The sequence below is a fragment of the Trachurus japonicus genome, chromosome 4 (genome assembly GCF_045865225.1).
Source record: "Trachurus japonicus isolate A0001 chromosome 4, Traja_1.0".
NCBI lineage: Eukaryota > Metazoa > Chordata > Actinopteri > Carangiformes > Carangidae > Trachurus > Trachurus japonicus.
Window position 1 is genome coordinate 14,605,853 of NC_140910.1, and position 24,618 is coordinate 14,630,470.

Sequence of the window (24,618 nt, forward strand, 5' to 3'; positions counted from 1 at the left end):
GTAGTAGTAGTAGTATAGAATAGGCATAGAATAATATTTTGACAAAATGCAGGTGTCAGATGACAGTTTAGGGATTCATTGTTTAGATATATTTTAAGCATACCAACCAATATTGCCTCGGCTAAAAAAGATCGACACAGGAGACACCTGAAAGGATGAACACAAGTTTGGTTTATTTTTCACACAGAGCATTTCTTGTACAGCACATGGGAAACGCATCAGGAGGGAAGACACAGTGCATTAAAAAAAAGTCCTTGGCTTTTAAAAAGAAACTAAAAATGAGCTTTTAAAGCAGAAAAAAGAAAGTCTTATACCGTTGGAACAGAGAAAGCACAGGCAGGGGAGAGAGACATTACTGACAGTTAAAGAAGAGTATCAAATACAATGTCCCAAATATTCACGCTATACCACCAAATGCATAGCCATTATACAGCGTCATTCTGAGTAGTATACAAGCTTGTGTATGAGAGTAATCATTTAGGTCTGTCTGTGGCTGACAGACAGAAAGGGAAAGAGGCAGGCAAAGGCATTAAACTGTACAGATGATCTCTGACTCCTTGCTTGCACAGCAGCTTATTGTACAAGTCCCTCGTAATTTTTCAACCCTTCACGCTGCAGACAGAAACTTTTTTTTTTTTTTTTTTTTTCTACAGCTGAACTAAATTGCATACTGTAAGATTCATCTTTCTGTAAAACCGTGGACGAGAGACCATTTCACTGTAGCTATACAAGCATGCAGTAAAAAGTGGGACCTCTTTGATGGCTAAATCTGTAGGCTATTGACACGTTACAGCTGATGCCTGCTGTACACTGACCACAGACCCAACAGAAACGTAGTATAATTACACAATAAGGACTGAAAACAGAGTCAAGTACACTTACTACCACTTTTGAAAAAAGGGAATAAAACAAAACACATCAAAACAGTAGACAGAGGAACCTTTCTCCCAAATGGAAGGTCTTTATTTTTTTCTTATCTTCACATGGGTTTGCTGATGTTGTATGTCCTCTGCCTGTCACCATTACCAAGGAAAACATAAACTGATTAGAAAAAAAACAAAAGAAAATAATTTTTCTGAATGTCTCCAGAGTGCATCCCTCTCTGTTTGCTTCCCCGAACCCGAAACGCAGTCATAGGCAACCCCAATACATAAACATATCATTACATAAGACGAGCAATCACTATTCATAAAAAATACTGAAAGAAATGAGTAATAAAAGAAAAGCTTGAAATGTGCCTCTCTCTCTTTTTTTTTTTAATCTACACATTGGTGACACATGTTCTACAGAAGCAGAGAGCTCTGATATAGTTGATTTGCCTGCCAGTTTGGAGTATGATACAAGGAGGACTGGAAATTACAAAAATCACATTCAGAGAAAAAGTTTAGACCTTTTGTAAATCATGCTTTTGCTTTATTGACTAGAGTTAGTCGGATGAGTTAGTGAAACCTGTACACTAAACATGAAGGTAGCCATAGCTTGCTATTTTAGCTTGGCATGAAGATTGGAAACAGCTCACCTAGCTCTGTTTGCAAGTAAAAAACAAACACCTGTCAACATGTCTGAAGCTCATTGATTAATAGCCTACATCATTTGGTTAATCAACAAAAATGTCTCATTGTTGCCAGGCAACTGCTCCTGACCTTAAAATAGTGGACGACTGATTGTTTTCATATTTTCACCTTTTTATGGATTGTGTAAGATATAACGTGGATAACACATTATTAGGCATTAAATACTGAATTAATCTTAATAACACATGAATACTCATTAGCAGGTAGTTTATAAACACAGTTAAAAATGTTTCACTCATCATTGATAAGCACTAACTGTATATTAACAGTAACTACTTACTGAGTAGTCATGTGTTATAAATGAAGAATTAAGTATTTTGTTAAGTATTAATGCCTAACTAATGCTTAATATGTGTTTAAAGTTGTTTTAATGTTTAAAGTGTTAAAAGTGTGGTAGGTAGCACTAGGCCAGCTGTTTCCCAGTCATTATGCTAAGCTAAGATAGCAGGCTGCTTGCGGTGGCTTCATACTTAGTATATGATATTGGTATTAATCTTCTTGTCAAAATCTCAGCAAGAAAACGAGTGGGCATGTTTCACTAAAAGTTAAACTTTTCCTTTAAGGTGTTTAGCATCTCAATTAATAGCAATCACTAGCTTATCAAACAAGATTTAGCCAGAGCACTTTGAGCACCAGCGCATCAGCGGGCAGGCAGAGATGGAGATAACGACTCTGATAAACACGTAATCTCGTCTGGGTTTGTAAATGAAAACAGCAACTAGTTGCATAAAATTTGAAAGGAATCGGATTAGTCGCTGCTTAGTTGGCTGCTGATGATAGCGTAATCAGATGGTGTTAATTTGCCCTCTTGTCTGCCTTACAGTGAAGTCGCCGTGCTGCTACTTCATCTAGCTGACAGTGCCTTTAATGAGAGTGAGTGCAGCGCCCGGTGTCAGGAGAACAATCCAGAGGAATTAGAAGGAACAGCTCGGCTGATGTTCTCTGTTTGTGTCTCGGGGCCCTGGGAGAATCCCATTGACTCCGCTGCTCATTAGACGCTGCCTTTGTCAGACCAAAATAAAATAGATATTAAGCAGTGAGATGGGGAGCGCGGCGATGAATGTTTAATTGGGTGCTCTGCGCGTTGTGTGTGTGTGTTTCTCTCTTCCTACAATTACCTCAAGGGGGTATATCCAAGTGTGTGTGTGTGTGTGTGTGTGTGTGTGTATTCTTGCTCAATGACGTGCACCTAAATGTGTGTGTGTGTTTGTGTTTTGTGTGTGTGCGTGTGTTTGTGTAGGTCTATGTTTCATGTCAGTGTATGTGGATATCTGAAGCGACCCCCTCCATCTCAGGAGCGTCATCGTTCCCCAGCTCCTGACACTTCTCGCTGGGGAGAGCGAGCTGCGGCGTCAGCCTCATTAAGGCTTCCACTGTCTGGCTAATGAATCGATTGTGTGGTATCAGTGCTCCTGGCTGGCGTTCCCACAGTGCTGCTCCGCGCCTCCTCTGGGGGCCTCCCTTCCACTGAGCTCTTAATCAGGAAACAGCCCTAATTACCCTGCCTCCTGCCTCCCTCCTCCTCCTTTTCCTCCTTGTCCTCCTCTTCCTCCCTTTTCATTTCTCTCCCTTTCTCTCCTCCTTCTCGTCTTTCCCCTCTTTCTCCTCCTGACTTTATCATTACGCTCCACCGCCCGTTTCCTTTTGTCCTTCTTATCTTGCCGTTTCTTTTCTGCCTTTCTCTCTCTATACTATCATGCCTCGTCCTTGGGCTAAAAGTGGAAGGCGGAGGAGGGGAAGGGGCATTTGGGAGCTTCCACAGTAGCTTATATCACAGCAAAAAGGGGAGTGGGGGGTGATGTATTGGGGATGAGGGTCAGGAGGACTCAAGAGGACTGAGACGGAGGTGGTGCTGCTGATGTAATGAGGATTGGGAGCAGTTGGCAGGGCAACTGGGTGCACTTCCTCCCACTCCCCCAAAACCACCCCAAAGTCTCCGTCCTGTCCCTTGGCTTCTCGTCCCGGCCCTCAGTACACCACCTCGTACACCGTGGCCTTCTTGTCCCCGGACCCTGTGACTATGTACTTGTCGTCGGGGGAGACGTCACAGCTCAGCACAGACGAGGACTCCTTGGACTGGGAGCAGGCGAGAGACAGGAGCAAAAGCCCAGCAGAGCGACATGTGATGATAGATGGACGGAGAGAAACAAACACAAAGGGAGATGTTAGAAAAGATGTGACTCATCACTTAATACTCAATCACACAAGACATTTGAATTTCAAAACAGTCTGCAATTACTTCCAAACAGACAACTCCACAGCTCCAGGATGCTGACTCATTCATCTGCTTCACTGTGAGACACACTGTTCTCCTTCTCTGTCTTCCTCTTGAGAGATGCAGCCTCATTTAACTGCAGGTTTAAGCGTAACTAGCAGCACAAGTTTGACAGCATGAACCGGCAAAATGCACAATTCTTCCTTTTTTCCTGTAAGTGTGTGTGAAAACCAGACCTGGGCACCTGGCTTTAGATGATGTAAAGCACCCTCTATTCCCCCACCTCCTCCTCCTCCTCCTCCTCCCCGTCCTCTTTCTCTCACTGCTCCATCATCATTTATCTTCCTTCCTTTCTTCCTTCCCAGACTCTCCTCCTCCGCCTCCTCCTCCTCCTAGGCTTTGCTTCACTCTCCCCTTCTCTCATGTCGACTCCTCCTCCTCCTATCTAAACCCCCCTCCTCGCCCCCTCCCCTCCCCTCCCTCTGTGCTACAGGCACAGCAGGGCTGTCAATCATCTCCGCCGGTGAGAGGCCATTTCACACAGGATCTCTCGTACTATACCGAGATAGCAGGAGGGGGGAATTGGGGGCGTCCATGAGGGAGGGATGCGATGACAAGCCAAGCCAAAGGATGAGTTTGGAAGAGAGGAAAGTAAAGCTTTAGAGACAGAGATGGAGAGGCAAGAGAGATCACTTGCGGAAACAGCGAACAGAGCTGAAACTCTGAGAGTTAACACCCTTATGATGTTATTTATCATTTTGGTTGTCTATGATATTTTTAAAGCACTGTGGTTTCTGAATTTTTTTTTAATCAACGTTTGTTTGTCATTAAAATACATAAAATGATCAAGTCATTATATACACCAGGGTCACAAGTCATATTGTATTTTTATAAATATAAATAAATTAGTGTGTCTTGATAAAAACAAACCGTCAAAAAAGCTTCAGTCTACCACAATAAACCTCACCTAACTAAATAATGCACTATTTGAGGACTATATCCAACAAAGAGATGAGGAACTATCACAGCAAGGTGCAGACTTAGTGAACACCAAGCTGCTGAAACGAAGGCAGACAAAAGTAAAGCCAGTTTTTGTGATCTGTAAGCTTTTCAAACAGAGCTTCTCTTCCTCACTGGCTGCATCAAATATACCAACTTAATACAACGATACTTAAACATTACATTTGGGAGAGAGAAAAATCTCTTTTGGCTTCAAAATCACAACCAAGAGAAAACCCAGGAGAGTATGTCTCTTTTCTACTTCGTTCTAATGTTTTCTGTCAATCTACAAACAACATATCTGTGAGTTTACTGCTTAGTAGGACTAAAATGATTATTTTTGCTTTTTTAGGTTAAAATGCTAGGGAAAAGGAAAAAAATGCCAGACGTATAACAACAGTCTTACTGGTAATTTGAATGTGGGTTAATGCAATATCCTACAATTACTACCGGCATGCAAGTGACACAAAAGAGGATAAACTGAAGCGATGCTCTTGAACAATGATAATTTCAATAATTGACATTTATTGATCAATATATATCAATAATATGAACAGAGCCTGAAAATCAACACAGGAAGACGACGAACTGGGCTGGAAGAAGAAGACGATTTTTGCTCATCTCTCTGTTCTGCTTTGTTCTACTTTTTTCTTTTCATCTATACATGTCTTTAGTATTTGTGTCTTTCGTATTTGTGTGTGGCTGATTCATTTTTTCCTTCTGAATGAATGAAATCACATGGTGATATGCAATTAGGCTTCAGCAGTAATGCACCATTAACACTCATGCCAATAAAGCTCATTATGACAAAGCAACAGAGCAGAGCGAAGCAAAGCAGGTGATACGCAACACACCAGTCAAAGGGTAGGAATGAAAGTGAAAGGGTGGTGTTAGAAAAAAAAGATTACAAAATATGAAAGGTCAGACAGAGGGGATGGGGGAAAAGCGAAGGGAAGGACAGAGGGAAAAAGTGAGGGTACAGGTACAGAGAGATTAGTAGAGAGATAAAAATGAGTAAGCGCAGAGAGGCAGGAAGGACAACAATAAACACGGAGACAAGGTGAGAGAGAGAGAGAGAGAAAGAGAGAGAGAGAGAGAGAGAGAGAGATGGGAAAGGGCAGTGATAAACCAGAAAAGGGGAAGAGGAGAGAAAGCAGCTCTGTATAACATAGTGACAGGAGGGAGCTGTTTGGCAGGAGAAACGTTTGGCATTTGGATAACAAAGCAGATAGCCAGCATCCTCCTTTTGGTCCACAGGGACAGACAGAAGCCGCTAACCCTGCTGCCCACTGTAGTTTACAGAAATATGACAGCCACACACACACACACACACACACACACACACACACACACACACACACACACACACACACACACACACACACACACACACACACACACACACACACACACACACACACACACACACACACACTCATCTTAAATATACCTTCATCTCCCCTCCCTAGTTTCATTCACACCCAGATGAACTGGCTCAGCTAAAGATATTGCATCCCTGCATATTCATGTTTCAATATTTCCTCCAACGGAGCGAATGAACACAATGGAATTATTACATTTATTGTGTTGTTTTTTTTGCGTGTGAGTGTCTAAGTGTGTGTGTGCGTGTTCCTGGCAGCCTGCGCTCTCTGATAAAGCTCCACAAGTAACCTTGGATCAACAAATCTACGTAGAATAAAAAAAAATGCTCCTCATCTTTTTCTATCTTTTGCCTTGAGGGCTCAGTGTGTCTGTGAGTGATTGTGTGTGGGGTGTGTGGGGTGGTGGGGAGGGGGGGTTAGGGACAGGAAGCTGAGATCACTCCAACACTACCAGACACACTGACAAACAGATGACTCTGCGTATATGTACATATACACATAGATCATAAAACATCCTCAGAGCGATGCACTCGTCTCTCACCTGGAAAATACTAGCACCATATGGCGTCCTCCATGCATTCAACAGATTGTCTTTTCCTGTGCTCACGAACCACTTGCCTGAAATAACACAGATACACACAGTCCCACAGGTTAAACAAAGGAAAAAGGGGTGAAGAAGGAACAATATACTGCATAACAACAGCATGGAGAGGACTGATAGGAATGTGTCAGTGGCAGCAGATATGTAAGAAACATTTTAGGAAACAGTCCAAGTTAAGTCTGCATGTGTGTGTGTGTGTGTGAGTCTGTGTGAGTCTGTGTGTGCATGCGCGCACATACCGCAGTAAGCAAACTTGAGGGAGAGAACGCAGCTCTCGTGGAGGTGCAGCTGGTACTTGTCAGGTTTGGAGACGTGCAGGACTTCAACGTTGCTGCTCTCCATTCCCACAGCCAACCACTCGCCTGTCGGACAGTAGCCCAGAGAGAAGATCTGGAGACAGAGAGGGGAGGAAGGAGGGAATCGAGGGAAATGAGAAGGGGGAGAAAAAAACATGGAGGATTAGGAGGAGGGGTAGAGAGAACATAAAGAGGTGAGGGTGCAGAAACGAAAACAAAGGTAGAGTGAAAGACGATGTGAGGAAATGGGGGATGAGGGAGGAAGGAAGATAAGGTTGATGAAAGAAATGGATGGATGGAATTAGGGAGGACAGATGAAGGAGTAAAGTAGGAATGTAGGATATTAATGAAAAAAGATGATGGGTGATTGTTAATAGGAGAGAGGGAGAATTTAGAAAAGGGGGAGTGAGGAAAGGGTGTAATGATGTAACAGGTGTAAATATAGAGTGAATTAATAAACAGAGAGACATCAGGAAAGAGTGAGAGAGTAGCAGGAGAGAGGGGGAACGTGGTTGATGGAGAGAAACGGCAAGCGAGAGAGAAAGTCATTACACGGTGGATCGAAACTCATCTGACAACAGTGGTCAACTCTATAGCTCTGTTGTGACAGCGAAGAGAGAAAGAGAGACTGTGTGTCTGTGTGTGTGTAAATCCATAAAGCGAAATTATTCTGGTATTTGTGTTTATGCTGGTGTGTACTCTTGTCAATACCTGGAGATGGTGTGTGTGTGTCTGTGTGCCAGTGTAGGTTCACTAGTGAGGTGAACCCTGTGGCAGGTGTTGTGTGGATGTGTCGTGAGTCTATTTAATGTGATGTGACAGCATCATATTGTGTGTGTGTCTGCGGACTAAATTCATGTCTATCTGTGTAAATAAGTATATGACCAAGATGTGTTGATGGATAACAGTGTGTATGTGTGTGCTGCTGTGTGTAGTGTACCTGCGAGGTGAAGTCATGCTGCTGCAGCTGGCGTCCCTCTCTGAGGTCCCAGCAGCGGACGGTGTTGTCCAGTCCCCCCGTCCACAGCTTGGTGCCGTCGTTGGAGATGTCGATGCAGCTCGCTCCGTCCGTGTGGCCCTGGAACTGTCTGCAGGGAGGAGACACACAAGAGATCCGCAGATAAAGACACGCACACACATGCACACACCTGCGTACACACTCGCTCTCCAGACTCTGCTTCTTCTGTGTTTCTTTGCCCCTCTTCTTTAGGCGGTGTCAGACCAAATATATTTTAGTCCATTCCTCCCGGTGGCCCCAAACTGCCCTCACCCCTCCCACATGTAATCCTCTTTTCTTCCCCTCTGCCTCACCACAATCCTCCCTCCCTTCCCCTCCACCTCCTGGTGCTACCTTGCCAAATCTGTCTGTTCTATCCTATCCAACTCCCCTATGGCTAGCCCATCACTCCTTTACCTGACTGTAGGGTTAGTTGAGGGGGTCCCAGGCTGCCCCCCCCCCCCTCCCCCCACTCCTGCTTTCTTTCTTCCATATTTTATTGCCTTCCTTCTCTTTTCTCTCCTCCTAAAGTGTTTCCATATCCTCTAGCCTCTCCTCCCTCCCCTGGTAACAATCTATTTGTGTCGGTAAGGCACCAAATATTTATGGTCTTTCTCTCCTTCTCGTGTCCTCTCCTCCCTCCCCACTCCTCTCTTACCTGACCAGTGTCTGGTTGTGAAGGTCCCAGACGACGATGTTGCCGTCGCTGCAGCAGGAGAAGCAGACCTTGTTGTCAGGGGAGATGGCCAGAGCATAGCAGGCGGGAGCGGACGACGTCAGCTCCGCCTTGATGCGGGGAGTGGGTGTGGCCAAATCCCAGATGGACAGCGTGCTGGCCTCTCCGCCGACGATCAGGGTTCGTCCGTCGGGGAGGATTTTACAGGAGCGGATGTAGTTGTCCCTGTTCTGATAGGACAAGATAATAAAGGTAGTTAGATTATAGCTGTTATAAGTGCATTAATGAAAGGGACAGATGGTAATATAATTGGGGACATGCAGGAAATGAATGTGGAAATTCTGATCATATTATCAAAATGAAGGAGGAGAGGTAACTCAGTCATTAAACCCAATCTGCTCACTGAACGTACTCTAGATACGTGAATATCTGTCAGTGTGCCCATCTCTATTTTTAACACTTGTTTGAGTGGTTGAGTTGTTTGAGTTTTCTTTCCTTCCCCGTGTCTCACCAGACAGTCCAGCTGGGCCATGGGGCTCTTGCTGCCCGGCTGGCTGATGTCCCAAACCTTAACGCAGCCCTTTCCTCCGGTGTAGACATGGCGCGTGGAGGTGCTGATGGTGACGGCACACACCACCTCTCCGTGGCTCAGGGTGTGAATCTGACGGGCGTGACGTGGGATCCCCGGGCCCAGCAGGGCGTCAGGGGGAAAGGGCACCGGCTGCATCTGGCCGTCCGCGCTCACGTGGAACGAGTAGGCGCTGGGGAGAAAAGAGAGGGAAGAGAAGAGAAATAAATCGATACTTCACAACTATAAAGCTAAGGCTAAAGATAAACAGACTTTGGACTAGTAGATTGAAGGATATTGAAGGACTTGAGAAATGGGATAAAGACAAGTAGGACAAGGAATCAATCGATCAATACATACATGTGTGGTAAATACACACGATGCACAAACAACCAGTCAAATCGAATGTGCAAGTTGAGAAGTCTGACGACACTGTAATGGCCTTGAAACTCCAGTAATATTTGCCTGAATTCTGGCAATTACTTGGCCCACTGTAGCTGTGGGCGGGAATGCATAATGGCAGATTGTATTACAAGGCAGAGTCAGTGTGGCATTGCTAATGGCTGATCAATACTGTAGCGGTTGGAAGCCAAGGCTGTTTTATGATTTCAAATTAGGACTGCAAGAATGAATTGCTATACTGCAACAAATGACAAAAACAACACTATTCTTCAGTCGACAACAAAGGCCAAAGAATATGTGCAAGCATGTAGAAGTACCTACTCTGGACTTCTAAAATTCCTCAGTATCTCCCGTACTCAGGTGTCAGTTAATGTGCCACACTGAAAACACCAGGGTATAGAAAAACACAAAGTACTCATTTGAATTCCTATCAGATCCAATTATATTTGGATGATCAGTCATCTAGTTTTGACAGTCTTAAAGTATGTGTAATCATCCATATCATCCATAATGGTCATGAAACAAGTGATGCATCTATCAAAAGTAGATAAACAGTTTTCATTTCAGAATTAAATATGGACAGTGCCAAACGTATTGTTTACTTGGTATTTAAAGGTTCCATGAGCTGCATCATTGCTGGAACAGAGCTTTATCTGTGTATATGTGTGTGTTTTATGGAGGTAAAAACTCACGGTTTTCCCCCAGAGGAGCCAGGCAGAGAAGAGGGCAGGCCTGGCGCTCTCAAGTGAGACCGAGAGTCATAAGCCACCTGGTGGGAACAAAAGAGCGGAAAAACAATAAGCAGCTCGACAAGGGGTACAAAGTAACTAAACCAGCATCATTCTTCAACAAAGCACAATTAAAACAATGACGTGACAAAAATATAACAAAAGTCCACAGTCTGAAAACCGTGCTGAAGTGTGTGAGTGCGGTGACACTACTAAGTGATGTTGTGAGCAGACTGCCCTTCCTCAGACTGATGACAGAGTGGTGAACAGGCCGCTGCAGAGAACATCCTGCCTCTAGGCTGAGTTATGTTGAAGTCTTGTGGGAGCTACGTGCCGAGGATAGATGCTGAACATGAACAGTCCCACCACAGCTGATGCAACTACACGTTGGAGCTATGTGGGCTGCAGGAGAATGTACAGAACGGTCATTGGACAGCTTGGGCTACTGTTTCTGATTCTGAATTGACATCAGTAATGCTGCACAGGTTGGCATTGTGTAATCAGATTAGCTGTTTCAGTTTTAAAAAAAAACGCCTTTCTGTGATGTCCCTCGTTATCAAAGTGAACCAGAGGAAGCTTTGAGCTTAGAGTATAAAATGGATGTACAACCTCACCTGGTAGCACAGAACACATTCATTCACACATTCAGGATTTGGCCTTTACTCACCATGGGGCTTCGGGAGTAGGCGCTGGCTGCTGCACTGATTTGTGGCGACAGGGTTAGAGCCCCCCCGAATCCTCCTGGGCTGGCCAGCTCCCCATTCAGTCCTGCGTGGGACACCACGCCAAAATGAGCTGGGTATGAACCGGGAGGCACAGACATGGGACTGCGGAGAGCTGGGGAGGGAGGGAAAGAGGAAGGAGGGTTTGAAGGATGGAAAGCAAGAGGGGGAATAATACATAGTACACAAGCACAAACACAGTCACAGAGGGGCTGAGAAGAATGGATAACCTTCTTTTTTTAAATAAAGTTTATTTATTTATGCAATGGTCTTCACTTCTGACAACTGAGGAGAAGACAGTGCCTTACACAACAGTACAATGTAGGAGTCACCATCTTACTTTTTTTTCTCAAATTATCAACATGTCAGTCCTAGAGGCATGATTTCTGTTTAACTTCCAATCATATCAAGCGATTTAGGCATAAAACCGTGATGTATGTATCATTGTAAGATAAGGCCAAAGCAATGTAAACACATGAGGAGAAACTGAGGGTCAAGAGGAAATATGGTATGAGGGGCAGAGGTCAACAATTGCAAAATCCCAAATCCCACCAAAGTCATGACAGTCGAATTCAAGGAGATATTTGGTGTAGCTGCTCAGGTGCACAGTGCACTTTTAATAAGTTACATGTTTTCTGGTCTGGTCAAATGTTGAAAATTAGAATTTTACAAAGTGTATTCATGTAGTGTTGATAGCCAGTTATCACCAAGCTCCCATATCAACAGTTATAATATCAATTCCATCCAGCCTGTATTAATAGTCTCACCAAGGGGGTCTGCACTGGTTGCTGCTTTGCTGACCAGACGAAGGCAGGAGGTGCTGGGACCAGGAGCCCCCGGCGCTCCAGGGGTAAGAGCCTCACGGTGGGACGGGGACGGGGTGCTGGACTTGGACAACGGAGACTGTGATTTATCCATCTGTAAAGGAGGCACATAAGAAATATGTGGATAATGATGCTCAAGCCTTCCCACATTATACCAACCTCCACAATCCCAGATGACCACATTTTAAAATAGACTCTGTGTACTGTTGGTGCATGTATTTGTACAAATTAAATATATTAAAGATTTGTGCTTTAATGCCCCAATTAAACACCATATGTAGCAAGAATGGGCTCACTATAGATCTAGTAAGGGTACAAAGTGGGAAAGAACATCAAGATGAAGGAGAAGGAGGAGAGAAAATCCCTGTTGCTGTAACTGTCTTACCTGAGAAGGATCCTTGGCCTTGCCCGGGGTGGGGCTGCGAGGGTTGGGGGTGGAGGGGGCCTCTCCTGTGCTCGAGGAGCCTGGAAGCTCTTTCCTTAGGGTAGGTGCCCGGTCTAAGCCGTTCCCGTGGGGGGAATGAGGAGGGCTGCCTGCAGGAGAGTTAGGTTCCTGAAAGGCAAAGGGAGATGAAAAAGTGATTTAAAGTCCTACAAAGGCAGGAAAATGGTGGTCATTTCCATCTTTTTGGCCTCTGAAAGTCACACAGTGCTTCAACTGTTTTGTTGCTCTATTTGAGTCTTGGACCTTATGATGTGGGATTCAGGTCTAAGTATATTTCACAACATTTCATTGCAGTGACGTTTTCTCCCTTAAGAAGTCCACCTTGTCCTTAAAGCTTTTGATGATGTACTGTCACTCTTACATACGGACACTGCATTGGCAAATCACATGCACAAGAATTTTTTTTTTTTTTTGCCATCAACACAACAACAAGTTGAGACTGGGGGAATGTAAATGTAGTAAAGATCGCTTTGGTCAGGAGTCGAGACGACGATCACCGTCTCCGGGCAGGCTTTGCCAACATGGGATGCACTCTAACCACTGAGCCAACCCCACCCAGCAATGTTTTTCAAAAGGCTGTTTTCTGTCTGTTTGTCTTGTGGTATTTTATCTTTTACTTTTTAGCTCTTCAAAAAAAAAAAAAAAAAAAAAAAAACTGCTGTTGCTCCTGCGAGAAACAGAAACAGCAACATCATCAACATCACAGAAACATCTCTTCCTGTGTTCCAGGATGTGTAAAAGCAGTTGGTTATAGATTTATATGAAAATACCAACAGGAAAATTCTGCCGATTTTTACTTAATGGATGCAACATAACCTCTGGTGTCACAGTTTGTAAAAAGGATGTTTAGCTGAGAGCTCGGGGAATATTACATGAAACAGTAGATTGTCACTGTTGCTGATACAGTGGTGTATGGAGCCGGAGATAATGTTGCTGTTACAGCTGCTTTCATCACTGGAGCCACAGCTTCCACTGTTGAGCCAGTGCTGCCTCCCCCAGAGCAGAGTGCTGGAGTAAGCACTTCTCACTGGGTCACAGTGATCAGCACAGACATTTTAGTGCACACACACACACACACACACACACACACACACACACAGGCTTGCATGGATGTTCAAATTCATGCAGGTTCATTGTCTTTGAAAACACATTCTCTCTCACACACACGCACACACACTATTCACAAGAGAACTTCCCTCCTCTTTTTCTGCCATTACCCATATTTGTCACATTTTTTTTCCTTTCTGCTTTTGTACCAGTTTCCAAATCACACAAGAGACCGGTTCCGCTTTTGTGTGCCATATCAAAATACGCAGAGCTTAGATAAAACATATTTTGGTACACTGCGTGAAGTATTTAAAGAACTAAAATATTCCAGGGGCATAAACGGCTTTACATATATTAAATGAAGCAGAGTGCAGTTATCTAATGAGGGGGGGTGGTGGGGGTGGTGGGGGTGGAGCGGGGTGAGACGACTGGGGAAAGAAGGGGTGAAGGGAAACAAAACAGCAGAGAGATGGAAGAACAGAGGCTTCAAGGGGTTGGAAAGAGAACAAAAATATACTCAGACGAGGTAGATGAGAGGAGATAGGTGTGGACCAAGTATTTGTGAAACTGTGTGTGTGTGGCCAGACACAGTTTGCCAGAAAGGAACACAAACAGTAGCAGCTAATAATGAGCTTACACAGGAGCTCTTCCCATTTACAAGGAAACTGCTGCAGAAAGCTGAACTAGCTACATACCTGCTGACTCGCTTCTTATCTCACAGATCCACACTGACTACACACATATACACGCACGCACACACACACACAGGTTACTTTAGTTGTACTACATTAATGCAAGCAAATAAACACAATGCTGGACTGAAATGATTGGCTGATTACTTATTTGATAAGTTGGAGAAAATTAGACCACTCTTCACTTTTTTGATAATCAAATATCCGTTTGCCTTTTCTCTGTCCTCTTTTCTTTCTCTCAGATGTAGTCTTAGAAGTCTGTAGAAAACTTTAATTTGTGGTTGTTTTCCCCCCAATACAACAAAACCCTGTCCTGTGTGCTTGTCCCTGTACTCTGAGGACAAAATAAACTATCCATCTATATTCAATCATATCCAAAAGGTAATGCACATACATACACAAGCTTACATGTATTCTCAAGGACATGCATGTACATTTTCTGTACACACACCCTCCACCAGCAAAGCACCACCTTAAAAGAAAGAGTGCATCTATACCAAGAACACTGACATTCAATACATCAATGAAGTTAAATCAAATTAAAATCAATTAACATTTTAACACACTGGCACAAACAATGTGAAATCTAACTTTTGACAGCCAGGGTTATCCAGAGGACACAGGATGGTTCCAAGCTGTGCCAAGTCCATTTATAGTTATACCCGCGAGTTATACCCACGATTCATTTGTGGGCTGCAGCACTGTGTCAGAGAGCTCCTGCCGGATAAAGGTTGCTTGTAACGAGTGGCTGTATAAGGAAACCAAAGACATTTTTTGTAACAAGATGCACAGCTCTTGCACAAGGATGTAGTTGTGAGAAAAGAGAGCAAAGTGTGAGTTCTGTCAGTGAGTTAGACATTTTCCATAGTGGAGATGGAAAACTGTGAGTAAACATTGGGAGTGAAGGTGGAATATATTTGAAGAGGTCAGACAAAAAGACCATTTTATTGCTAGGAAATGTATGAAGTCTCTGAGACACTGGCCTATTAATAAACTTAGTCATAATAAACTTTGCCATTATTCAACGATTAGACAGAAAGTACCTTATTCTGTTGCTCGACTTGGTCGACTGATGTAGGAAACCAGCATTATCACAAAATGTAACACAACTAATAAATAACCACTTTTTACGTTTTTATTTCACATCATGTAGAATGACAGATTTTTGAGTTGGTTTGTTTTTTAAATCATTTCAGCCTGGCAACAACCTGTAGATGTGCTGCACACATTATTTGTTTGTTTGTATGTAGCTTCTTTTTAAATGTTTGTTTTGCTTTTTGTAAAGTTCTGCAGTTTTTCAGTGGAGCCAGGCATGAATGAAATAAAATCAATCTCAATCTCAGTGATTTCCACTAGTAGGTAGTAATAACATTGAAAAACATGTGTCTAATTTTCAAACTGTCAGCCATGGCCACACACTGTTTAACATACTTTTAGAGATAATCCATATTGCGCTTTAAAATTATACCTTACTTACTTCAACAAACACATCTAAGCTGACATTTTACATCACATTGAACAGGGAGTCGTAAGGTGTTATTAGGTTGCTTATTTACACACACAGCAGATGTAGAGCAACATTAGCTTCACACTGGAGTCATATCTCTGGCCACCTGATGAATACAAATCCAATATTCACTCACCGGTTAGCTCTGATTTGATCTCTACCAACTCCTGAGGGGAATATCTAGCTCTTTAGCTGCTATGTGCTGCACAGTGTTCACAAGTCAGTTGCTAACTTTGTCGCCAGCCACATACAAGGGTTAACTTATGAGAGAGGTGACAGAAACAGTTAAGAAACAGAAACAGTCAAGGTGTTGGCAATAACCAACAAGAACCACAACTATGAGCTCAAAGTTGCTCAGAAGAAGAACTGAGTCAGGTGATTATTCTATCAGCACTTCATTTCTCATTCATTGTGTAATCCCACTGTCTGTCAATGTAAAATATTGATTACAGGCACTTAAAGTGATGATGATGTCAAAGATTCAAACAATCTAGATATCAGCTTACTTCATTGGAGACGTCCACCACAAGATTGTCTTCACTCTTGTCTCCATCACTGTCCTGAGGATCAAATAAGACATAAGAAGGGGAAAAGATAGGATTTTAGCTCCATGTCTCTCTCTGCCATCCACACAGACATTCATTGTACTCTCTGTGTGCACAGACAACTTTAATAATACAGAAGAAAACACACACAGACACACAAGTGCACCCACAGGTCAATATATCAATATTATTGGCTATTCTTTGTCTGTCCACCATGCAACATTTAACACTGGGATACTGTATACCATATATTCTTAGCAAACATCTCCCTCATACAAAAACTATTTCGATCCACCTTTTCTTTCATTCACACACGCTCACTTAAACGCTCTCTCACACACACACATGCACGCACACGCACACACACACACACACACACACTGGTCTCCGTCTAGCCATTTCTCTCTACCTCTCTCTTTTCTCTTTCCTTTTTTTCTGGGGTGAGAACGATGGCACTTAGTCACCATGGCAACAGCGCTTTGATGTGATCATGGCCTGATATTCCTATTGACATCAGTGTGGAGTGACATCAGTACCTAATTATACAGAGCCAAAACAGGGCTATGTCTACAGCCTATTCCTAGAACAAAAATACAGAAAGAGACACTGAGAGAGATGAATGGAAAAGAGACAGAGAAAAAAGTAAGAAGAGAAAGAGAGAAAATGAGAAATGAAATAAATACGAAAAGAAAACAGTGAAAAGACAGAGTGAGAGGAAAAAATAAGGAAACTGAGACACAGCGATAAAGAGACAGAGAGATATAGGAGAGCTAAAGGCAAGCAGAGAGAAATGGAAGCTGTAATGTGGCTCGACAGACAGAAAGAGGAAAAACATTCAGAAAGTGGAAACTATCTGTGCTTGTTCTCACTCCGAACTAATGGGAAGATTTGGATGCCAAACTGATTTAGCTGGAGGCCGTCTTGCACAGACAGACTCATGGTGTCAATCAATCCTCCAGACTGCAAACACACAGCCATCTAATTCATTACAGCTATCTGCCTTGGCCATCTCTCCTCTGACATTACATCGCCTCTGGCTCCCTGCTCTTCCCCATTGGAGCCATCCAAACCAAACAAGACTCTAATTGGCCGCAGGGCCCCGACCCTCGTGTGGCCTATATTGTCATATAAAATATCACATGTGCACATGCGCACACACATGCACACAAACAAATGCAATTCATTATGTCTTTAGAGTGCATATGTGACTTTCTGGGAATTATATAGTACTAGCATTTGATTTCAATCATGTGCTGCATGTTCAAATGTTTATTGTTTACTCATTTGTCATCTTTATCCTTAATCTTTATATCCAATAGTTCTTTACAGTTCAGCTTATCTCATAAACAAATCTTACAGAAGATAAAGACACACGCAAATACATACGTAGGAGTGTGGCGGGAGAGACTCCTTGTCATCACATCGCCTCCTCTTGGCCTCAGCTCCTCCCTGTGAGGCGGAGTATCCTCCTGAAGGGCCCTGACGCTCCTCAGTGGGCTGACTGTCTGTCGATGACACTGACTTACTCTGAAGGAGGACAGGGACACAAAAATATGAATGCACAATTGTTAACATTTCACAGCAAAGGAGGGCAATGGAAGTTTATCATGATAATAATGATGACTAAGAACACTGTAAAATAATCATTTGATAACATAAAAGATCACAGTATTTCCTGTCATATGCAATATTGTTATTAAAAAGAAAATCTGCACTGTTGCTAAACCTGGCCCTCATTTCACTGCTTTGCTTACAGTGCAACGTACTTTGAAGTGCTGTTTAGTTCCAGCATTAATTCTGAAACATAAAATACAATAATATGACTATTCAGGACATATTGATATGATATGCAAGCCTAGTTGTAAGTATTGCATAAACACATAAAACACACCCACTTCTGCCACTGCAGGTCACACAAGCTTGGGTACAGACTAGGAAAGGTGCACTGGTTATGAGCACATTCATAAACAGAAAGCCCCATAAACATAAACACAAACACACACACACACACACACACACACACACACACACACACACACACACAGGCATACGGCAGTGTACAGCACAGGTTAAGACGTAGCCATGGAAGCACACAGGACAGCCTATAAAGCTAATTAGTGCTCTCCCCTGGACACAGCAGTCCTCATGTAAAATATGACTCTCATTATTAGGCAATAAAGCTGTGCAGGCATATTTACAATGCAGCCTGGCCTAGTGCTCAGGACTCAGAAAAGGCGATCAAAGCATTGTGTTGTTGTGTTCAGGCAGGGGCCAGCCAGAGGTTCGTCAAGGGCCACTTGTCATTTTTGGTCCCCATGTGGGGAGCACAAGAACAGTGAGGGTTTAACACACCAATGAGTCACACAGGAAGAAGCCCACGGGGCCGACAGGAAGGAGCACTGGACAGAGGAGAAGAGAAAACACACAATGGACCTCAGTGCAGCTCAACAAACTTCCCTCTCTTCTTTCTTCTCCTCCTCCTCCTCCTCGCTTCTCCTGACTTCCTCTTGCTTCCCCCCCCATTTAAAATTCTAACATCTTTTACTAGTGCAGGGCTGCCAATTGATATGCATCTCTCTCCTGCCTTCTCTCCCTCCCTTACCATACACTGCAATGCTTGGCCAAGTTCAGCCCCAAACCTCAACTCATGAGAAAACTATTTTCCTGGTGCTTAACAATCAGCATTGTGTTTGGCAATTAAATTATGCTAAGGGTTTCATTGCGGCTAGAGAGAGAGGGAGGGAACGTAAAGTCAGTAGCGCTCTTAAATCATTTTCATTTTGCAATAAAAGACTTGCTGGTATTTTTTTTAACAACCTTTCCCTCTCTATTTTTCTTTTCCTTTCCCTTAACTCTCCCCTTCCTTTTCTGTTTTCACTCTACATCTCTCTCTCTCTCTCTTGTTCTCTTTCTCTCACAGTGTTATCAACAGTTACACTGATGAAGGCCAGCTGTACATTGCAGCCAGTACAGTGAGAAATTGTTCACACAGCTTCCATAAAGAAGCACAATCTGCAGAGAGAGAGAGAATAGGATAGGCCATAGACGTCCACTGAATTTCAATCAGCCCATTTGTACCGCATTAATTCTCTGGGTGATTATCAGAGACTTTTAACTACTGTGCAAAGAAATTTGTGGCAGGCAAGATGAACATTTGTATACTTTTCATGTTTCACGACATGTTACATTTACTCAATTTCTCTCAGGATAGATTTGTTTTTATTAGTTCCTTAATTATGATAAACTGAGACACCGTCATCGCTGTCTTATGACTTCAACTTCAACCACCATTAAGGCTTCCAACTTGTAATTTGATTTAGTGGCTTACAAAACTGTTCTACAAAAGCCTTGCCTCAAAGAAAGTTAATAAGTTAGTAGTTTCCTAGAGTGCAATAAACACAAGGCTGTAAAGGCAGAGGATTGAGAAAATGTTCAACATGTTTTTGTTTGATCAAATAGAATAGATTTGCAACCAAAAAAGAGATTTGAGAGCAAAAGAGAATAAGTGGCAATCAAAACAAAAAAACTTAAGAGCGAGACAGGATAGGTTGCAATTGCAAAGAAAAATGTTTTGAGAGCATATTTCTCCAACTTCAATCAAACCTTCTGTAGTATAGAAGCCGAAACACGCGAGCGCGAGCGAAAAACCTTTAAAGACAGCAGCTAAAATGAAAGATTTCTTCTCAAACTTATTTTGATTATGCACGTGAAAAACAATAATCTATAAGCAGTGTTGGGCAACTTATTCTTGAAAAACCCGGGGCCACAGCTGCCTGCCTGCAGTGGAGGCCCGTCATAAGATGGCCGAGGCAGACTGGGCATCTCAGCCTCGCTGACCTCTGCGGTCCTGGTGCACCACAGGTCAACGAGACCGAGACGCCCAATCTGCCTCGGCCGGCAGACCATCACACTCCGCCACGGGCAGCTGTGGCATGACACAGTGTTTCTCGAGACCTGAAGACCAAGCTAGCCAGCCGACTGACCGATCCCTTCCAGATCAGCCCTGAGCTTTTCAAGAATAATTTGACCAAAACTGCTTCTAGATTATTGTTTTTCACCGTGCATATAAAAATAAGTTTGAGAAGGTCAAACACACCAATAGAAACTCTTCTCTCATCCATCAGCGACAGCGTAGGCTCCACCCATTAAGTGCAGTTGAACTTGCAACTTTTGAACTAGCAAGCAAAGAGGACTGATTTTCTAGCAAAAGTTTTTAACTTGCAAGCAAAGAGCACTGATTTATAAGCAAAATAATCATATGTTTTTACTTACAAACATTAGTTTTGAAGTTGAAGAAATATGCTCTCAAAACGTTTTTTTGCACCCTATTCTGTTTCTCTCTTAATTTGTTTTTTTTTTTTTTTTGATTGCCACTTATTCTCTTTTGCTCTCAAATCTCTTTTTTGGTTGCAAATCTATTCTATTTGACTGAATAATAAAGAGACAAATGTCTCTCCATAACGTGTGACTTACTTTATGTTGTATTTATGTCAAATTTGTCTTGAGCTTGTGTTTACTATAGACATTATTTTAGAAAATGATAAATTGATGACAAAAAAACAAGAACGTCATGGTGAGGGAACCAAAGAGGCAAACTTATGTCTGTGTTTTAGGACAAACTCCTGCAATTTTCATTAGAGCATATGTGGTCTACAAAAGCATTTTCTTCTAGAGGTGCAGCAACACTAAAACATTATAAAGCTTAGCACAGAAACATGCACAGGAGGTTAGTCACTAATGGACAGTGCACACTGTTCATCCATTCCACATTAACAATATTTTGGTTTAGTGGGACAGCGGTTTCACATCACTATAAGAATTAACACCTTATATTGACTATGGACACTGCAAATCGGACACTGTTAGGAATCTTCAAGTTGCTTTTCAGTGGCACTACCTCTTAGGGAATACCTGCTCTGGTCTATATCTTATGTGAACAATCTATATTTATTATTCTGAACAAGAGTCCCACAGACACTAACTGGAGGGTTTTGGGGCAGCATTTGGCATTAACTGCGTTTTAATCCTTTCATTTGTTCTGTAAGTCTTGTAGATTACCAGAACATTTGTGATGCTGATAAACAAACACTTGCTTGTTCATCCATTTACTCAGTTTGTTCTTTCTTCCAGATAACAGCGAAATGCTATGAGCTCAGATGTTAGTGTGATGTAGAAAACCTTGAGAAGCTCAAGGTTGATAGTGCTGAGCAGCTATTGTGCTGGTGTTGAGCTGTGCTAGTCCTGGCTGAGCTCCAGCAATACACAGCCTTTTTAGAGGCCACTTTACAGTGTGTCTCCATTTCCCTCAGTTTATCACTGTCACACATACAGACACGCATGCACGCACGCACGCACACACACAGAGTGAGAGAGAGAAAAGTGGGCGCACACCAACAAACAAACACACACAGAAATTTGGGTGTACACAGCACTTATATCAATGTACACACATACAGAATTACTCACCCTGCTGGGTGCTCCCTCTGGGATGTGGTGGAGAGAGGGAAGGAAAGAGAACAGAGTAGTAGAGAAAAGGGAGAGCAGAAGAGGAGAAAGGCAAAAAGAAAGAAAGAAAGTTTGACGTCAGTCCTGATAATAATAACAACAGTCCCCAGTCAGCCAAGGTTAGACTGCTTCTCTCTAATAAAGACACAGACCCGCTATTGTGCTTGATTCCGGTGTCCTCTCCCCTCTCTATCTCTCCCTCTCTCTGTTCTCCAACCAGACAAAGCTCGCTGTCTTTCCCCTGCTGCCTCTTTCAACGCTCTCTATCTTTTCACTCATTCTTTGTCTCGTATGTAGCAACAGAAACACACAGCTGCAGACATGCATAAGCCCTCACACAGATGCTTAATACACCAATATGAACACATTGATCTCTCTATCTCTCTCTCCTTCGACTCTCACACGTTCCTCCTTTTTTTCCATTCTAGCTCTCAGTTTATTCATGAGAAAGTCTCTCTTGGCTCAATGCCTGAAACAGAGCGCAAAGATAAGATATTCTATCGGGGTGAATGAAAGTTCATTGGGAGAAAGCATTTCTCCTGCACTTGCACAAACACTGTGAATAAGTCTGTGCGTATTATGACAGCAATCTAAGGAAGGAAGTTCAAATTCAGTCCAAAAGGTGTGCTGCTGTACAAATTACAAGAAGGCTGCCCGCCACAACTCATGTATAGTGTTAGTCTGCATTTATCTGGTCTAAAATTGTAAAATCATCTATTTTTGCTTCTACAGCTGTTTCTGTGTTAGAGTTTATGTTACTGCTGCTTTGTGCCAATCCCAGCATTAAATAAATCCAACCACAATAATACACACATGTACCTGCAGAAATACAATCATTTCACAAATAAAAAAGACAGTTATTGAATGTGTTATATCTGTTAGTTTTATTAAGATTCCCTGAGTCTATTGCACTACAGTACATCACTTGTATGGAACTTGATAAACACCTTCTCAAAATGTTCAATGGTGTAATTGATTTTCAATAATGAAACATTTTGTGTAGGCTGAAAGAAAACCAACAACACAGATTTTCACTGGGGAACAACTAGGTATCCTGTTTTTTAGGGCTGCATTTGAACTGCCCAGCTCATATCCTGTTATAAATACTCCAATTATAAATTCTCCAATACCAATCAGAATACTCTTTCTATAAACTTTGATTTGCCTTTCAGCCATGGCTGTAGTGCCCTCTAGATGAAGATTGGTTGATCGTTTAAAGTTTTTTAATATATATATTTTTTTATTAATAGTTTGATTTTATTTCTCATCTTGAGAGATTAAATGTTATTGTTTTGTTTTTTACTGTTGTTAATCCTGAAATTGGCTCTCTATGATCAGCATGTCAGAACATTAATTCCTCATTTTAGGAATAAATTATAGATTAAAGGTCAACAGTCCATTACCTCGTAGATGTTCAGGGTCAAGGTGGTTGCGCTCATCTTTGGATGCAAGGTGGGCGGAGACCCCCAGGGCCCCAGTCAACGCCAGGAGCCCTGAGCCACCGGCGCCCAGGGACAGGCCTGATGGGTGTGGCGTCAGAGGGATGCCAGGGGCGTGGTGAGACAGGTGTTGGAGCTGCTGCTGCTGTGGCCACAGGGAGAAGAGGGAACGGGGAGGGAGGGGTTGGGGAGGGATGGTGTCACACAGGAGGGGGTAGGTGGTTAGAAAGGATAGGGTAAAAAAAAGGATAGAAAACAAGCAAGAGACAAAGAACAAAGGGAAAAGAAGGAGAAAGTTAGTGGAAGTGGGGGTTGGAAAATTGGAGGTGAGAGAGACAGGAGGAGCAGAGAAGGTGAATATAATGAAATCCACATGGAGAGCTCAAGAGTGAGATAGAGGTAGATAGGATGTGGAAGAGATTAGTGGATTAAAGAGGTGAGACAGACGGACACCAATGACGAGAAAGACGGAAGGAGAAGGAAGGAAGACGGATATTGAATAATCAGAATACATAGGAAAAGGAGGGGAAGCAGGGATGGAAACCCATAAGTGAGAGAAAGCAGCAATGAGAGTAAGAAGAGTGAAGCAATGAATGAGATTTATTATGAAAGGAGGAAGAGGAAAAGAGAGAAGAGGCCAAGAAAATGTTTGAGTCAGAGAGTGAACGATGGGTAGGAAGAGAAGGAAATTGTGGTGGAAGCAGGGAAAAGTGAAGAAGAATTAAATGAACAGGAGGGTGAATATAGGGAGAGGGTAAATGAGTGCAGGGAGGAGAGTGTGTAGTACACAGAGCAAAAGATAAGACAGAGCAAAAACAATGGGAGAGGAGATATGAGGACAGGACCAGAGAGAGAGAGGGAGAAAATGATAAAAGATTACAAAAGGAGGGGTGAGAATATCCAGACAGAGAATGGAGAGGAACAGAGGCAGAGAAAGAGGAGAAAGAGAAAGGCAAGGATAGAGAGAGTCGAGAGAAAAGAAGAGAGCGGCTACAGATAAAGAAAGGCCATTATCCTGAGGGGAGCATTATGATGCGTTTTCATGTGTTGTTTTGTCAGGCTTGTGTGTTAAACACACACACAGATACACACACACGCACACACACACCTTAGTGATGGCAGTGTTTGTAGTGCTGGGAGGAACGAAGGGCTTTAAGTAGACAGTAATGTGATCAGTGCTCTGACAAGCTCTGGAAAGCCCCATCTACTGTGACACTTGGGAGCATCACTGTGTCTGCTGGTGACCAGGAGATCATGTACTATTAAATATGAGTATACAGTAGATTTGAGCACTGTCATTAGCATTATTTGATCATTGATTTCTGTCTCTTATAAAAACCAATAATGCTTAAAAACCATACCTGTGATTTGTAACGGGCTAGAACGGCTACTCCAAAATGATAATATATTTTTCTATGCTAATTGTTACTGATTTCAACAGCTTCCTAAATCCC

General features: G+C 42.8%; 1 protein-coding gene across 4 annotated transcripts in view; it reads right to left on the reverse strand.

Annotated features, from left to right (window-relative positions):
- Positions 1–2,359: 2,359 nt before the first annotated feature.
- The window catches only part of tle2b (TLE family member 2, transcriptional corepressor b), a 77,394-nt gene continuing 55,135 nt past the window's right edge, over positions 2,360–24,618 (reverse strand). Inside the window, exons 7-20 of one of the 4 annotated variants that reach the window (XM_085774202.1) lie at positions 23,129–23,309; positions 21,687–21,703; positions 17,607–17,747; positions 16,182–16,235; positions 12,370–12,537; positions 11,928–12,078; positions 11,106–11,275; positions 10,403–10,479; positions 9,252–9,501; positions 8,723–8,970; positions 8,008–8,155; positions 7,011–7,161; positions 6,712–6,788; positions 2,360–3,650 (exon numbers count right to left, since the gene is read on the reverse strand). In XM_085774202.1, coding sequence (XP_085630328.1) covers positions 3,543–3,650; positions 6,712–6,788; positions 7,011–7,161; positions 8,008–8,155; positions 8,723–8,970; positions 9,252–9,501; positions 10,403–10,479; positions 11,106–11,275; positions 11,928–12,078; positions 12,370–12,537; positions 16,182–16,235; positions 17,607–17,747; positions 21,687–21,703; positions 23,129–23,309 — 1,941 coding nt within the window. In that variant the 3' untranslated portion in view covers positions 2,360–3,542. The remainder of the gene's footprint in view (positions 3,651–6,711; positions 6,789–7,010; positions 7,162–8,007; positions 8,156–8,722; positions 8,971–9,251; positions 9,502–10,402; positions 10,480–11,105; positions 11,276–11,927; positions 12,079–12,369; positions 12,538–16,181; positions 16,236–17,606; positions 17,748–21,686; positions 21,704–23,128; positions 23,310–24,618) is intronic. The other 3 variants (XM_085774206.1, XM_085774203.1, XM_085774204.1) reach the window with 3 other exon arrangements.